Genomic DNA, 17,087 nt, shown 5'->3' with positions numbered 1-17,087 from the left:
AATTCCTAAAATATAAAAAGAGAAAGCAACAGCACTGTTATTTAGAGAACTAGAGGTAAATGACAAAAGAAAGTGCTAAAAGTGTTCAAAGTGGTTGATGCTGGGGAGTGGACATTGAATGGTTGGAGGACCTGGATTACTATTTTGTAAGAAGTAACTAACTCTTTGAACTTGGGGTCAGCAAACTATCAAAGATCCACTGCCTGTGTTTGTACGGCCTATGAACTAAGAATGATTTTTAACCTTTTTAAATCATTGAAAAAATCAAATTAGAATGTTTCAAACTAGGTAAAAATTATATGAGATTCAAGCCACACTCCTGCATGTCCCTATTGCCTATGGTTGCTACAACCAGGGCAGAGTTGGGTAGTTACAGAGACTATGTGGCCTAAAATGCTCACAGGTTCTTTCCAGGAAAAGTTTGCTGACCCTGTTTTAAGTTATGTTCATGCACACTATTGACAACTATAAGAACCAAATTTTGTGGGGAGATACCAGGGACTGAACCCAGGGGTGCTTAACCACCAAGCGGCATCCCCAGCCCTTTTCAATATTTTATTCAGAGACAGGATGTAGCTGGGTTGCTTAGGGCCTCATCAAGTTGCTGAAGCTGGCTTTGAACTTGTGCTCCTCCTGCCTCAGCCTCCAGAGTAACTGGGATTACAGGCATGCACCACCAAGTCAGGCTAACCAAAAATTTTTCCAAAGAGCAAGTTTTAAACAAGGAAAATAAAAATTTGTTTATGACTTGCTCTGAGGAGAAGTTTATAGATACAATACAAAAGTTGAAATTGAGAGAAAAAAATGTTGGTTGGAAAAAAATCAAAGGTAAACACCAATAGAACAGAAAGCAATACAAAACATCTAAACAAACAAGGGGGAACAGAAATGGAATGCAAAGAAGAGGAAGGAGCCAAGGCATGGTGGCTCACACCTGTAGTCCCAGCTATTTGAGAGTCTGTGGCAGAAGGATCACTTGAGCCCTCGAGTTTGGAGCTAGTCTGGGCAACATAGCAAGATTAAATCAACAAAAACAAAGCAAGCAGCAGGATAAAAGGAAGGAAAGAAGAAACAAAAAGAAGACCAGAGGTTTTGGAGGCCGAGGCACGAGGATCTCAAGTTCAAAGCCAGCTTCTGCAATTTAGCAAGGCCCTAAGCAACTTAGCAAGATCCTGTCTCTAAATAAAATACAAAAAAAGGGTTGGGGATGTGGCTCAGTGATTCAGTGTCCCTGAGTTCAATCCCTGGTATGAAAGGAAGGAAGGAAGGCAGGAAGGCAGGAATGAATGAACGAATGAACGAAGGAAGGGGAGAAAAAGAGAGAGATCAGAATAAATATAAAATGTCACTTGACTTGATACCATGTTCTTGAGGAAGTGATTGAATATTATAAATGAGGCAGCCAGCCTTCTACATAACCCATACAGCATGAAACCATAATTAAAAACCCGATGAGAATGACTTATGAATCTTAAAATAACTGATTCTAAAATTTATATGGAAGATAAAATGCAAAAGAGCAGTTAAGAGATTTTTTTAAAATATTAAATAGGATCTTGGGTAAATGGAGTGCTTCACAATAATAAGATCCAGACAGAATAAAGAACCAAACATTTAAATAGTATGAAAGTAGCCAGGTGTGGTGGCAAACTCCTACGTCAGTATTTCAGGAGGCTGAGGCAGGAGGATTCCAAGTTCAAAGCCAGTCTTAGCAAGACCCTGTCTCAAAATAAAATCTAAAAAGGGCTGGGGATGTGGCTCAGTTGTTAAGCACCCCTGGGCTCAATTCCTGGTACTAATAAATAAATGGCTTATGAATAAAAAACATTTTTAAAACTATGACACTATTAAAAAAGACACACTAAAGTATTTTATATACTTTGGGTGGAAAAGACCTTTGTAAGACTCAACCCAAAATATCACAGGAAAAGATTCACGTATTTATTATGTACAATATCTTATAACCTTCCAAGTGGAGAGAAAGAAAAAACCAAAGTTGAAAAGAAGAAACATTTAGGTTTTGGATCAAACACTTGGCGTTTCCTTTAAAATAAAGTATCTCAGATAGATGTATGGTGGCACACAGCTGTTATTCCAGCTACTAGGGAGGCTGAAGTCACAGTATTACAAACTTGAGGCCAGTGTGGGCAATTTAGGGAGACGATTTCCAAAATTTAAAAAACAGTAAGAAAATGAAAACGGCTGGGGATGTAGTTCAGTGGTAGAGCGCTTGCTTAGCATGCATGGGGCCGTGGGTTCCATCTCCAGTACTACAAATAAGTGAATAAAATAAAATAGAATGTCTCCTTAATATTAAAAACAGCAAAGGATTGAGGAGAAAAAGACTTGGCATATGTGGAACAGATAAAGAGGTAATCAACAAACTATGTAAGGAACTATTACAAGATAGCTAAAAACAATCAGCTATAAAACAGTAAAGGATAATAGCGAGAGTTCAGACACGATTTATGCTCTGAAAATGTCCAACCAAAAGGTGAACAATAATTTGTAAATGAAAGCATTAATTATTATTTTGTCATGTTATAATTGCAAAAATTAGAAAACACTGACAACATCCAGCGTTGGTGCGGATGTGGGGGAAATGTGCACTCACGTACTGCATGTAGTCGGATGCGCAGGGTCAGTTTTTTGTCGCAAAACTAGGCGGCAGCTATTAAAATTTAAAATGTACGTACACTTTAGCACAGTAAGAACGTAGGAGCCTGATGGCATTGCGGTGACACTTTGGGGTTTTTGTGAAGGAATGGAGCATTTTTTTTTTACCTAAAATCCAGCACTCGGACTCCCAAATGGTTGTACTTGGGGACAGCAGTAGGACGCATGCTAATTAGGGAAGATGGTCTCCAAGTCGGAGGGAATAGCTTTGCCGAGAGCCATGGTGTGGTGTCTAGCGAGAGGCTTAGCCTGAGATGTGGTATTTCTGACAGAAAGTGTGCAAATTCCGTAGTGAAGGGAGTTCCCTAAAGATGGGCTCTGCGGTCAAGTTACAGACTGGCACTGGGCTAACAGCTACCTCAGCAAAGGGAAGTTCCGTTACAGAAAGTTCTAGAAAGTAAAATGGCTCAGACGTTGAGAAGCCCGCCAGGGGGCTATGCTGAGGGGGAGGGGTGGCCAATCGCAAACTTTGAAATTCCAGCGTGAACTTTTCAATACCGCAGATGCATGCGCACAATTACTGCCTCCCCAAGGTAACTATTTTCAAGCATGTGAAGCGGCTTCGGCCAGCCACCCACGTGGGGAACAGCCGCACCATCTAGTTCCAGAACGCTTTAACCACTCCTAAAGAAGATCCTGCACCGCCCCCAAAGGGGAACCCCTTTGGAATTGAGAACATAAGGAAAGATACGAAGAAATGGAATTATGTTGTAGAATATGGACCATGTAGTGACAAATATTCGCTATTCATTGACTTGGGCGTGCGGAAGGAGCGACCCAGCGCGGAAGGATAAGGTCGCGGAGGGAGCGGCCCGCGCAAGGGGACGGGCACTAAGTTAACTGAAGGCGTGCGAGCACACCCGCCCCATTCGTTGGTCGAGCCCCGACGCCATCGCAGCTATGTCTGATGCGGAGCCCGGCCCTGCGATGACCGAGGAGGCCAAGCCCGATGAGAAGACGGTGCAGGTGCTGCGGGACATGGCTAACCGCCTGCGGATCCATTCCATCAGAGCCACTTGCGCCTCGAATTCCGGGTAAGGCCCCCTCGTCGAAGGCCGCCTCGTGCAGCTTGGCCGCCACTGTGGTGGGGAGGGCCTGAGGAGAAGGGAGCCGTCGTTTGCTTATTGGGCTTTTCGTGAAGTTTTGCTCTTGATCGAAGGCGGGGACCGAGAGCCGCCATCTCCAGGTGCCCCGACGCGTGCTTTGGTCCCTGCCTCTGTCTGCCTCGTGGCCACAGGGCTCTGAAAGTCCCTAGGGCCACACCCGTTAGTGCAGAAGAATCTGGAACTCGTTCGGGCGGGTGGTGTCCCTGGAAAGTTCTGGTTAGCTGTGATTGATTTTTAGCTGCTACTGGGGGCTTCCTCAGTCGGCAGGAGCACTGGGCCAGCGACCCTAACTGCGTGACGGTGAAAGAGAGAAAGGCAGGGCTGCGATACTGCTGTGTGGTACACTGCTTGCCTCGACGTACGAGACCGTTAGTTCAATCCGCAATGTCGCCAGGCTCCCTGAAGAAAGTTGTTCGCAAGTAAGAAGCGGAGCAGGAATGGGCACCGGGTTTGCTAAGATTGTGTTGGCTTTTTTTTTGCATCGATATTCATAAAGTAGTTGTTCGGTTTTGGTTCCGGGGATTGGACCCGGGGACGCTGAACCACTGAGCCCTATCCCCAGCCCTGTTTTGTATTTCATTAGACACAGGGACTTGCCGAGGTGCTCAGGGCCACGCGGTTACTGAGCCTAGCTTTCACTTGGCGATCCTCCTGCTTCAGCCTCCCGAGCCGCTGGAGCCCATCACAGGCGTGGGCCACCGCGACGCGCGTTCGCTGTTTTTGAATTTCTCCCTTTTTTTTCTTTCTTTCTTTTTAAATTCTTATCTCTCTCTCTCTGCCCCCCACCCCCCTTTTGTTTTGAAATGAGCTTTTGCTATTTCCCCTATGCTGGCCCCAAACTCCTGGGCCCCAGCGATCAGCCTGCCCCTCCCAACTAGCCGGGATGCAGGCTCATGCCACTGTGACCACCTAAGGAAGGAGTCTCTAATTATCGTAGGGTACCTTTAGTATCAGGGCAGTGCAGGCTTCATAGAATGACTTTTGAAATGTTCCACCTTTGGTCTGTGGCTATACTACCCTGAATACTCGCGATCTCATCCAAAATACTCCACCTTCCATTTTTTTTTTTCTGAAAGAGTTGCAGTACGATTGGTGTTAATTTTTCTTTAAAGGTTTGATGCGGTTCATCAGTAAAGCTATAAACTGGAGGGATTTTGTTTGTTGAGAATTCTTGCTTTGGTATGTTTCTTGAGACCACTTTGCTGCCCAGACTGCCGTGGAACTCCTGGGGTCCAGCGAGCCTCCTGCCTCAGCCTTCCCACTAGTCATGATTACAGGAGTGTGCAGCACTTGGCTTGTTGGAAGTGTTTGGATTGCCTGGTTCAGTGTCCTTACTCATTGCTTATTTGTTTAAACTGTTTCTAGCCGTGATTCAGTTAAGTTCTCTGTTTATAAGAATTATATTGAGTTAATTAACCAGCTTGCTGACATACAGTTGCTCACAGTAGTCTGCTGGTCCTTTTCATTTTCTGTGGCATTGACAGGAACTGGCTGCACTTTCACTTTCTCAACTTAGTTAATTCTGTCTTTCCTTCTTTTTACTTTGTTTTTTACTTAGCTCATTTACCTAAACTTTTGTTAGTCTTTTCAAGGGACCAGCTTTTGAAGTTGGGAGCCTATCTCAGTGCCACAGCACTTACCTAGCATGCTAGAGGCTCTGAGTTTCATTTCCAGAACCACAAAAATCATTTTTTGCTTTATCGATTTTTCTCTATAATGTTTTCCTGGTCTCTCTGTTATTTATTTCTATTCTAATCATTCTTTTCCCTTCTGCTACCTTTGGGCTTTGTCATTATTCCTGAAGTTGTAAACTTAGGTTGCTGAGTGGAAAAAATTTTAAATGTGCTTACAACTATAAACTTCTTGGCACTGCTTTTTGCTTGATTTTATGGGTTTTATGCTTTTGTTTTCATTTTCTGCTTTTCCTTGTGATTTCCTTTTTGACTCCTATTGTGCAATGGTGAGTTGTTGAATTCGTTGTATGGTTCAATTTTTATTTCTGTTGTAATTTCATCATGTTGTGCTCAGACAAGATAATATACTCATTTTTTTTTAAATCTGGCTCTGAGCCAGGAATGGTTGTATACACCTGTAATACCAACAGTTTGAGAGACTAAGGCTGGAGGATTGCAAGTTCAAAGCCAGCCTCAGCAATTTAGTGAGGCCCTGAATCAAATACAAAAAGGGCTGGGGATGTGCTCTGTGGTTAAGAGCCTCAAGGTTCAATGCCCAGTACCAAAAATAAATAAATTAACTTAATTTTTTAAAATCTGGACCTGGAACATGGGCCATGACATTAAAAGGACAATGTGGACCAGAAATGATCACTTGAACCCAGGAGTTCAGGATCAGCCCGGGCAACATAGCATAGTGACAACCTTTTTTTTGAAAAAGGGACATGATTCCCTTTAAGAGCCACATGTTTCCAAGGTTGTTTTGTTTTCCTTTGTTTTTTTTTTTTTGGTGGTGCTGCTGATCAAACCTAGAACTACAACTTAACTACACCCCCAGCCCATTTTTTAATTTTGTTTTTTAAACTTTCAAAACTAATAACAACATTACATTTTCTCAAGGGATTTCTAATAGCTTATAAACATAAACCATCCACTTAGGAAACATTTATAAGGCAAGAGGCTTAAGTCCCCATTTTCTATATTGTGAAACTTTTTTTAAAAAAATTTTTTGTTCGTGGACCTTTATTTTACACATTTATTTATATGCTGAGACTCGAACCCAGTGCCTCACAGTGAGGCAAGTGCTCCCCCACTGAGCCACAGCCCCAGCCCTTGTGAAACTTTTAAACAACAGATTATTAATATGAATGACCTGGGCCCAAAATCTTATTTTTCTGACTGTTAGAGAAGGGCTGCAGGGAGTAGGGGTTTTCAACTTATTTATTTACCTATTTGTCTTTTTTTTTTTTTTGTACTGAGATTAAACCCAAGATCTTGCACATACTAGGCAAGTATTCTACCACTGAGCGACATCCTTAGCCATTTTTAATTTAATTTAATTTGGGGGAGGAGGTACCAGGGATTGAACTCAGGGGCACTCAACCACTGAGTCATATCCCCAGCCCTATTGTTTTGTATTTTATTTACAGACAGGGTCTCACTGAGTTGCTTAGCATGTCGCCATTGCTGGCAAGGCTGACTTTGAGCTTACAGTCCTCCTGCCTCAGCCTCCCAAGCTGCTGGGATTACAGGCATGAGGCACCACATCTGGCTCCTTTTTTGTATATTTTGAGACAGGGTCTCACTAAGTTGCCCATGCTGGCCTGGAACTTGGCAGTCCTCCTTCTTCAGCCTCCCTAATGGCTGGGATTACAGGCATGTACCACCACTCCTGGCTCCTTTTTATTAACACAAATTAATTGTACATATTAACAGGGTTCATTGTGATATTTCCACATGTGCGTAGAGGACACACTGATCAAATCCAGCCTCTCCTATCCATCCTCCTGCAAATATCCTTCCCAACTTCTATTAATAACTATTTTACATTGGGGTCTTTTTCTGTGTGTGGTGCTGGGGCCTGAACTCAGGACCTTGCACATGCTGGCAAGTAGGCAGGTGCTCTATCTCTGAGCTACATCCCCATCCCTCTATTTTTTTAGCTTCCACATAAGAGAGGGAACACATAGTACTTGTCTTTGTATGTCTGGCTTATTTCAGGTAACATAATGTTCTCCAGTTCCATCTATTTTGCTGCAAGTAATGGGATTTCATTCTTTTTTTATTTTTTGGCCGGTGCTGGAAATCAAACCCAGGGCCTCTTCCCATGTGAGACAAACACTTTAACACAGCTCTACACCCAGCCCAGATTTCATTCTTTTATGACTGAATAATATTCCATTCCCTATCTATATTACATTTTCTTATTCCATTCATCTGTTGTTGGGCACCTGGGCTGATTGTATATCTTGGCTATTGTGAACAGTGCTCAATAAACATGGGCATGCAGTTATCTCTTGGTGTGTTGATTTTATTTACCTTTGGATCTACACCCAGAAATGGGATAGCTAGATCATAAGGTAGATCTATTTTTACCCTTTTTAAAGAACCTCTATAGCAACTGTACTAACTTACATTCCAGCCAACAGTGTGAGAGTTCCTTATTCTCCACATATTCGTCAGATTTTTTTTTTGTAATAGCCAATGAGGTGAGATGGTATGTCATTGTAGTTTGTTTGTTTTTGTGGTTCTAGGGATTAAACTGAGGACCTCACACAGGCTAGGTAAGGACTGTACTGCAGAGCTACATCCCAAGCCCTCATTGGAGTTTTGATTTGCAGTTCCCTGAAAGCTAATGATATTAAAGTTTTTTTTTCATATATTTGTTGACTATTTCTATTTTTTCTTCTGAGAAGTACCTATTTGGATCGTTTTCTCATTTTTAATTAAAATTGATTTTTTGTTAAGTTTTTTTCTTTCCTTACATTTTCTGGATAAAAATTCTCTGTAAGAAATAGTTGGCAAATGTTTTCAGGGAGAAGCTTTTGTTCTTTGTCCTATCTCCCTGTCCTGTCCCCTTTTATTTTTATTTAATTATTTTATTTTATTTTGGTACTGGGGATTGAACACGGGGGTGCTTAACCACTGAGCCACATCCCCCGCCCATTTTGTTTTGTTTTGTTTTGGGGGGGTACTGGGAATTGAACCCCAGGGTGCTTAACCACTGCGCCACAACTGTAGCCTATTATATATATATATATATATATATTTTTTTTTTTTTTTTTTTTTTTTTTTTTTTTTTTTGAGGCAGGGTCTCTCTAAGTTGCCTAGGCCTTGCTAATTTGCTGAGGCTGGCTTTGAACTTGTGATCCTCCTGCCTCAGCCTTCCGAGCCACTGGGATTACAGGTGTGTGCCATTGTGCCAGGCTTCCTTTCCCCTTTAAACTAAAAACAGGTACCAGGCTTGGTGGTACATGTGGGTAATCCAAGAACTCAGGAGGCTGAGACGTGAGGATTGCAAGTTCAGGGTCAGCTGCAGCAATTCTGTGAGGCCCTAGGCAACTTAGTGATACCCTGTCTCAAAATAAAATTTCTAAAAAAATTGTTTTTAGTTGTTGATAGACCTTTATTTTATTCATTTATTTATATGTGGTGCTGAGAATCAAACCCAGTGCCTAACATGCTAGGCAAGTACTCTACCACTGAACACAACCCCAGCCCTCAAAATAAAAATTTTAAAAAAAGGATTGAGGATGTAGATCAGTGGTAAAGCACTCCTGTGTTCAATTCCCGGTTTAAACATATAAATAAATTTAAAACTGTCGACTTATGAGTAAGCTACTAAGAGCAACATTATTTCAGCATTGAGGAAGAGCCCAATTACTTAATCATGAAAAATTTTCCAGTCTTTCACCATTCACTTCCAATAACATGTTCATTTTAGGTAGTAGAAAGGGATCTGCATGACATTTTTGATTAGTGATGTTCCTGAAATTTCCTCAGCATGTCAGAGTACCACAGATGAAATCACACAAGTGAAATGATGCTCAGGTTGGAGTCAAAAGGTGAACTTGCTCCGTGTGCACGTGTTCCCTATAGAAGGGAGCTAGCCTCAGAGCATTGTGCTGTGTGCAAGGAGAGGTCATGAGGTTGCTGGGCTGCAGAGTGGCCTTTAGCCATGAGTTGGGAAGCCATGGCCCTGCCTCCCTTGGACTGGGGTAAATGACTCTGCTACTTCTGATCTGTGGAGATCATATGTTGAAAGGCAGCTTCGTGCACTGTCACATGCCTGTGAGAAGTGACTTGTGTTTTCTGCCTTCCAGCCACCCCACATCTTGCAGCAGTGCTGCCGAGATCATGTCTGTGCTGTTCTTCCACACGATGAGATATAAGCAGTCAGATCCAGAGAACCCAGACAACGACCGATTCATCCTCTCAAAGGTATGCTGGCAGGGGAGCCTGGGCCTGCTCTGATGCTTGCTTTCTAACAAATTTTGGTCACCATGTGGCAACAGGCCTGAAATGGGCCCTGTTTATCATTTTGGTTCTTTCTGTACATCATAACATCCTGCCACCTGAGGGTGGCTCTGGTCTCTGTCATACCCAAAAAGTGAAGCCCTGAGGAAGTGGGTTTGCTTGCCCCACTCTTCACAGCCAGGAGAAAGCACAGTTGGTCTGTGTGTTGAACCCAGGGTTGGTGCATGACATTGTAGGTCATCAACTCCAAGGGCATGGAAGGCAGTCTGGACCCAGAGCTTGTTAAAGGAGGCAGGAACCATAGAGAGGAAGACAAAGCTGGAGACATGATCAGAAGAAACTTCAGTGACAAAGTTCCACTAGATGAGAAATACAAAACTGAAAGGGAATCTGGGGCACAAAGCATATGGTAAATCCCAGGTAAGGACAGAAGGTCCCAGAGAGCAGTGGAGAATGGGAAACAAAGGAAAGAGATCTGAGAATGACAAGTTACCATTCACTTATTCATGGTAGTGATGAACATGGCACTGGTCTCTGAATGACCATGGACATTGTGGACATGAGGACAGAGGGGACAAACAAGAAACAAACCTAGAAATACAGAGGTAGCAAGTGCCAAGGTCCTGAGGCAGACATGTGCCCATTGTGCTCAGGGGACAGCAAGAAAGTTAAGGTGCCTGGAGTGGCAAAAAGGCGAGTAGGAGGTGAGGGGGCTGAAGTGGGCAAGCTGGTGTAAGAACTTGGGCTGTTAGCAGAGATGTGTTAACCTGGATTAAGTGTTTGTTGAGTTTTGTTGTTGGTTGTTTTTGGTTCTGGGGTTTGGACTCGGGGGCACTTTACCACTAAGTCACATCCCCAGCCTTTTTTATTTCTGAGGCAGTTCTTAAATTCCTTAGGATCTCAGCCTCCAAAGTTGCTTGGATTACAAGTGTGCACCACCATACCTAGCCTGGCTTGGTTTTTTAAAATGTTTTTTTAGTCAATGGACCTGTATTGTATTTATTTATTTATAGTGGTGCTGAGAATTGAACCCAGTGCCTCACACATGCGAGGCAAGTGGTTTGCCACTGAGCCACACTCCAGCCCCTGGCTTAAGTTTAAATAGACTCCTGCTATTGTCTGGGTTGAGAATGTCTGTGGGGGAAGCAGGGAGGCCACTGCAGTGACAGAGGCAGGGAATGTTGGTAGTCAGGCTGAGATGGTAGCAGCAGAAGCTACTAAATCAATTCAGAATATCTGGAAGCCCAGGAGTGGGGCATATCCCACCAGAGCAGTGACCCTTTTTCATGGGTCACTTTATCTCCATGGCACAGTGATTACTCACTGCATGCAAACTGGATGTGCACAGACATGTGGCAGAGTGGTAGTGGAAAGTGATCTGTTTCTAGTATTGGCACTTCTAGATGACCACTTCTAGGATCACAGTTGACCTGAATTTTACAAACCAGGGAACTCACAAACTTTAGTGTTTGCGGTTTCTATTTAAGAACCCATATTTTCTTTCTTTTTTTTTTATTGTAAACAAATGGGATACATGTTGTTTCTCTGTTTGTACATGGCATAAAGGCATACCATTTGTGTAATCATAAATTTACATAGAGTAATGTTGTTTGATTCATTCTGTTATTTTTTTCCCTTCCCCCCACCCCTCCCACCCCTTTTCCCTCTATACAGTCCTTCCTTCCTCCATTCTTGCCCCCCTCCCTAACCCTAACTCTAACCCTAACACTAACCCTTCCCTCCCCCCTTTATATGACCTCATCCACTTATTAGCGATATCATTCGACCTTTGGTTTTTTGAGATTGGCTTATCTCACTTAGCATGATATTCTCCAATTTCATCCATTTGCCTGCAAATACTATAATTTTATCATTCTTTATGGCTGAGTAATATTCCATTGTATATATATACCACATTTTCTTTATCCATTCATCAATTGAAGGACATATAGGTTGTAAGAACCCATATTTTCTAAAAGATCGCACATCTAGTTTGTGCATGGCTGGAAAAAAGACCTTGTGAAGATACCTTACATTTTCTTCTACTTTGTAGTTAGGCTCCCTCCTCTATGTTCCTGAAGCTCCAGTCATCCTCCTCATGCTAAATTCTGTGGTTACCTGAACTTGGCATCTTTTATTTTTTAAATATTTTTTTAGTTGTAGATGGTTGCAATATTATTTATTTGTTCTTATGCAGTGCTGAGGATCAAACCCAGTGCCTCACACATGATATGCAAATGCTGTTACCACTGAGCCACACAACCCCAGCCCTGAGCATGGCATCTTTATCACCCAGTTTCCAGCCCAAACTGGGCGGGGCTTAACCCATTGTCCTCTTATGACATTGATCTGAGACTTAGGGTGCATGTGGGTGTGTCAGAGAGGAATTCACCTAGCCTGGCATGATGGTCAACTGGAGTGACTCGCACTCAGCACTGGAAATCTGCCTGATATTCTTGTCCTGCAACTGGTCCTAGGTTCATTGGGTCCCTTTTCTCTTGCAGAGACTGTCCTTTGTTGATGTGGCAACAGGATGGCTTGGGCAAGGACTGGGGGCTGCATGTGGGATGGCATATACTGGCAAGTATTTCGACCAGGCCAGGTAAGACACTTACCCAAATTCACTCCACTGCCCCATCCTCTCACTTTGGCTTTACAGTTTATTAGTTTAGGTAGATAGATGGTTTTGAAAGCTCCTGTTACCAAGTGTCAAAGCAGCAAAGAAATCAGGTTTTCTGTCCTACCCTCCCTGCTAGAGGTCTAAGTGGTAACTACAGTATAAACACCACTGTATTAGAACACAGATCTTTTCTAAGTGACAGCTTTGTTTTCCATCTCTGGTGATCTCTGTAGATTGAACTCATGCACGGGTTTGCCTTTGTATCAGGCCCCTAAATGTTAATAACAAAGGATGTTTTTCTGGGTTGGTTCCCCCTTTTCAAAGACAAGAAAATCAGTCTCTTTCTTGTGAGATTGCTGTTTCTGACGTGGGAGCAAGACAATGGTGATGTGTGCCTGGTCCAGGTCCACGAGTACTTACTGTCCTCTGCTGCATGTAGCAGGCCTGAGTCCAGAACCCTCGGGTTCCATTTCTCCAGGATGGGAAGCTTCTGTCTCCTTGGGAAAATAGCTGCCTAGCTCCTTGGGATGGGGAAGAACCCTAAAAGACCAGTCCTCATTCCAGCCCATGGCGACTCTGGAAGTACTTCATTGTGCATCCTCCAGTCCTTAGGCAGTCACTCTGCTCCATTTCCTGTAGGTCTGAAATTTTTCATTTGTGTCTGCTTCTCTTTGTTCTTACCCTGGAGTGAGTGCCCTTATTTTAAAGTTTAAGAGCATTTTAGTGAGATCTGAGATACATCCTTAGCCATTTTTTCAAATTTTGAGACAGGGTCTTGCTAAATTTATTAGGGCCTCACTAAGGTCTTGAGGCTGGCCTCAAACTTGAGATCCTCCTGCCTCAGCTTCTGAGTTGCTAGGATTACAGGCATGCATCAGCACACCCAGAGGAATGTTTGGATTCTTACAATTATTTTAAATAAATTGTAATATCAGAAAGAGAAGGTAGTGGTGCCAGGCATGGTGGCATATGCCTATAATCCCAGTGGCTTGGGAGGCTGAGGCAGGAGGATTTAGAGCTCAAAGCCAACTTCAGCAATTTAGCAAGGCCCTAAGCAACTTAGTGAGACCCTGTCTGTATATAAAATATTAAAAAGGACTAGAGATGTGACTCAGCGGTTAAATGCCCCTGGGTTCAATCCCTGGTACCAAAAAAAAAAAAAAAAAAAAAAAAAAGAAAGAGAGGGAGGGAGAGAGAGAGAGAAAGGAGGGAAGGAAGAAAAGAAATAGAAGGTTGTGGTGCTTAAAAATGGAACTTGCCAAGAAATGTGTAAATGTTGTTTGGGAATCTCAAGGAGCTACTTTCTTCCCATTCCCCTCTTGCCGTTTTGCTTTCTGATTTAGAGAGTTAACAGAAGCAGCTAAAAATGGCCTCAGAGCTGGAATGAAAAAGCTCACCAAAGGTGATGCCCATCTCATGAGGCCGAAGCATTTAGAACTTCCTTTCCTCAGCTGCTGAGCTTGGTCAGAATTGGTAAGGAGAATATAGGCTTATGAACCTGATGATCTGAAGTGGCTTCTCCAGTCTGGTCCAGTCTGTTCCTTTGTCCCACTCCCTGCAATGCATTTTCTTGAGTGGTCCAGGTAAGCCCCCAGCAGGGTCCTAAACTTTTCTTGGCTTGCTCCAGCTACCGTGTGTTCTGCCTCCTGGGAGATGGCGAGTCCTCTGAAGGCTCTGTCTGGGAGGCATTGGCCTTTGCTTCCTACTACAGTCTGGACAATCTTGTGGTGATCTTTGATGTGAACCGCCTGGGACATGGTGGCACCTTGCCCCTTGAGCACTGCATAGAGGTCTATCAGAAGCGCTGCGAAGCCTTTGGGTAACCATACCTTTTCTTGTTTTACCTTCTTTCTATCCTGCTCCCCTTCTTCCTTATAACCTGGTATCCTTGTTGACAGGTGGAATACTTACGTGGTAGATGGCCGTGATGTGGAGGCACTGTGCCAGGTGTTCTGGCAAGCAGCTCAAGTGAAAAGCAAGCCCACTGCTGTGGTTGCCAAGACTTTCAAGGGCCGGGGCATGCCAAGTAAGTGTGTCTGTCCTGCTTGTGTGTATTCAGAACATCTATTTACACAGCAGAAGGATGCTTTAAGCATCTGGCCAAGGAGATGCCTTTTCTTTAGTGAACAGTGGTAACACCTGTAACATGTGTTCAAGACTTCTCTCTCTTGCACTCTCTAGATAACTGTCCAGTTAGGGCAGGAGGGGAAGGCCAGTGAAAGTGATTTTTCTGCCTGTGTGAGGGAGTGGCTAGGAGAACAGTTCATTATTTGGAGGACTAATGGGAAATGATCTCCACTGTTTACACATACACACTTGGAGAGGCCCAGACCATCTGTAAAAAAAACAAGGACCTGGTAAAGTATCGCCTCTAGAAATGGCAGCTGTGGAACTAGGACTGGGGGAGAAAAGAGTTTTGAAAGAATAAGTCATTTCACATTTCTAGGCTGTCTGAAATTGTTCAAGTTTAGATTCCTGGTTTCTTTAAAAAGGGCATTTTAAAATAAAACTATTCTACAACTCTTCCCCCAAAATATTATCTTACTCTGGGTCCCCACCCCCCAGTGCAGTAAATAACTTTACCAATGTGTCCCTGGCAGAACCCTGGGTGCCGTCCTTGACTCTCCCTCTCCCTTATGTTGCCCCCCCCATATATATGGTCCCTTAGAGTATATTGCAGATGTGTTCCCCCTCCCCATCTCAAGTACCATGATTGTTGCCAAGCCCCCATCATCTCTTCTAAACTGCAGCAACATCTGAAAGGGTCCATCCACTTCCAGCTTGCTTCCATCCAAGCCAGTCTCCACATTGCTACCACAGTGGTCTTTCTGAGACATGACTGATCATTTACTTACCCTCATCCAAACCCTTCAATGGTTTCCCAGCTTGCTTTGTATAAAATTCAAACTTATACCCATCAACCTTAAACTCCAGAATCTACCCTTCCTGTCTTTTCAACTTCATCTCCTGCATTCTTCTCTCCATTTACCAAATAGGGGCCAGTAGCTCCCTTTAAAGTCACATGGCCTTTGTTCAGGCTGATCTTTCTGACTGCAATACCATCCCAGGCCCTCTATACCAGGTTCTTAATCATGGGAGTCCTAGATTTAACATTTTTTATCAGATTGTCTTTCAAATGATGATTTAGTAGATACTCACTAAATATTTGTAATGACTGGCTTTTGTTTTGTTGCAGATGTTGAAGATGCAGAAAGTTGGTATGGAAAACCAATGCCAAAAGAAAGAGCAGATGCAATTATCAAATTAATTGAGAGCCAGATACAGACCAACAGGAGTCTTGTACCACAACCCCCTATTGAGGATTCACCTCAAATCAACATCATGGATATAAAAATGACTTGTCCACCTGCTTATGAAGTTGGCGACGTGGTAGGCAAAAACACGGATGGTTGACTAAGTCATGCATTTCAACATGCTTTGTTCTCTGACTTTCTTCCTAAACACATAAGATTCTTGATTTATTTTAATATCAGTGGATAAACCAATTGTTAACGTAATATTTACTTAATGGTTATAGTCAGTAAAGATGGGTTTATCCTTTTTTTATTCTTCACTTTTACACTTTTAGGTCTGATTTTCATTCTGACCAATTACTATTCATTACCTCCTGGTGCTCTGTGGCTTTTTATTGCTTTCTTAGTTCAGTTTGTGCCCTGACAGTCCGACCCTGCACAAAACTATCATGATTCTGTGTCTGCCTAAGAATGATGGCATAGGTGGGCCAATCTTTTGAACTTAACTCTGGGTTACACAAGGAAGCAGTCCGATTTATCAAAAAACAATTCTTCGAAAAGTAATCAGGTTATGCATGAAACCCCGAACATAAAGCCTTTTAGTTTTGGGGTTTGGGGTTTGTGTGTGTGTGTGTGTGTGTGTGTGTGTGTGTGTGTGTGTGTGTGTGTGTGTTTGAGACAAGGCCTTTCTATGCTGCCCTGGCTGGCCTCAGACTTCTGGGTTTGAGTGGTCCTCCTGCCTGAAGAGCTGAACTGTAGTTGTATACCACCTTGCCCAGTGGTTTTTTGTTATTTTTACATTCTCCCCTGTGATGTACTACAGCAGACCTGGAAAAGGTGGGGTCTTTAATACAGAAGAAATAAGGCAGCAGGCCTGGGAGGAAGGAAGTATTTTTCGACTCTTCTTTAGTTGCACAGAGTTTGAGTATTGGTTGTGTTTTCTTAACCTGACAGTATAGATTAAAACCAGATGAATTAACCACTTGAGAAATTAGGGAACAAATTAAAAAACTGAAGGGTACTTTGGCAATGTCTTAACACTTCAGCTGTTCCCACCCTTCAGACTAGCTGTGTAACTTATACGAATTTATCCTATGAAAATACATATCTGTGAATATGCAGATCCGTCTATTGGAAGAAATGTTGATTGCAGTGTGGGTTCTGATGCCAGAATTGGAAACAACCCAGCAAGAGAGGCTGAGCTTGCCCAAATTATTGCTAAAAATTTTTGAATGAAAAGCAGCATATAATATAATTTCATTTGTGTGGAAGATCTTTAAAGGAATTAACATATTATTTAAAATAGGATATAGAAAGTGTATTTAGAGGAGTGACACCAAATTGTTAAGTGTTTATCTGAAAGATGGGATTATAGGGACTTAATTTTTTTAAAAGAACTTATAAATAGGAAAAATTTATTAGGAAAACAAGCTAGTTTGTCAGAAATCAGCGAATTAAAAAACAATCTACATTAATGTCCAAATCTAAAATTGGACCTTTG

At 42.7% G+C, this 17,087-nt stretch overlaps 2 protein-coding genes across 3 annotated transcripts in view; one reads left to right on the top strand and one right to left on the bottom strand.

Moving 5' to 3' along the window:
- Positions 1 to 17,087, top strand: part of TKTL1 (transketolase like 1) — a 50,257-nt gene that overhangs the window by 15,960 nt on the left and 17,210 nt on the right. Inside the window, exons 2-6 of one of the 2 annotated variants that reach the window (XM_079123458.1) lie at positions 9,559 to 9,676; positions 12,217 to 12,314; positions 13,960 to 14,151; positions 14,231 to 14,358; positions 15,529 to 15,722. In XM_079123458.1, the coding sequence (XP_078979584.1) occupies positions 9,593 to 9,676; positions 12,217 to 12,314; positions 13,960 to 14,151; positions 14,231 to 14,358; positions 15,529 to 15,722 (696 nt within the window). In that variant the 5' untranslated portion in view covers positions 9,559 to 9,592. The remainder of the gene's footprint in view (positions 1 to 9,558; positions 9,677 to 12,216; positions 12,315 to 13,959; positions 14,152 to 14,230; positions 14,359 to 15,528; positions 15,723 to 17,087) is intronic. The other variant, XM_079123459.1, reaches the window with a different exon arrangement.
- The window catches only part of TEX28 (testis expressed 28), a gene marked incomplete at its 3' end in the record, with an annotated part of 47,388 nt that overhangs the window by 22,188 nt on the left and 8,113 nt on the right, over positions 1 to 17,087 (bottom strand). The gene's annotated exons all lie outside the window — the stretch shown is intronic.

The sequence above is a fragment of the Sciurus vulgaris genome, assembly GCF_902686455.1.
Source record: "Sciurus vulgaris genome assembly, chromosome: X".
NCBI classification, from domain to species: Eukaryota; Metazoa; Chordata; class Mammalia; order Rodentia; family Sciuridae; genus Sciurus; species Sciurus vulgaris.
The sequence above is the reverse complement of the archived record's forward strand: the minus strand, read 5'-3'. Positions and strand labels throughout refer to the sequence as shown.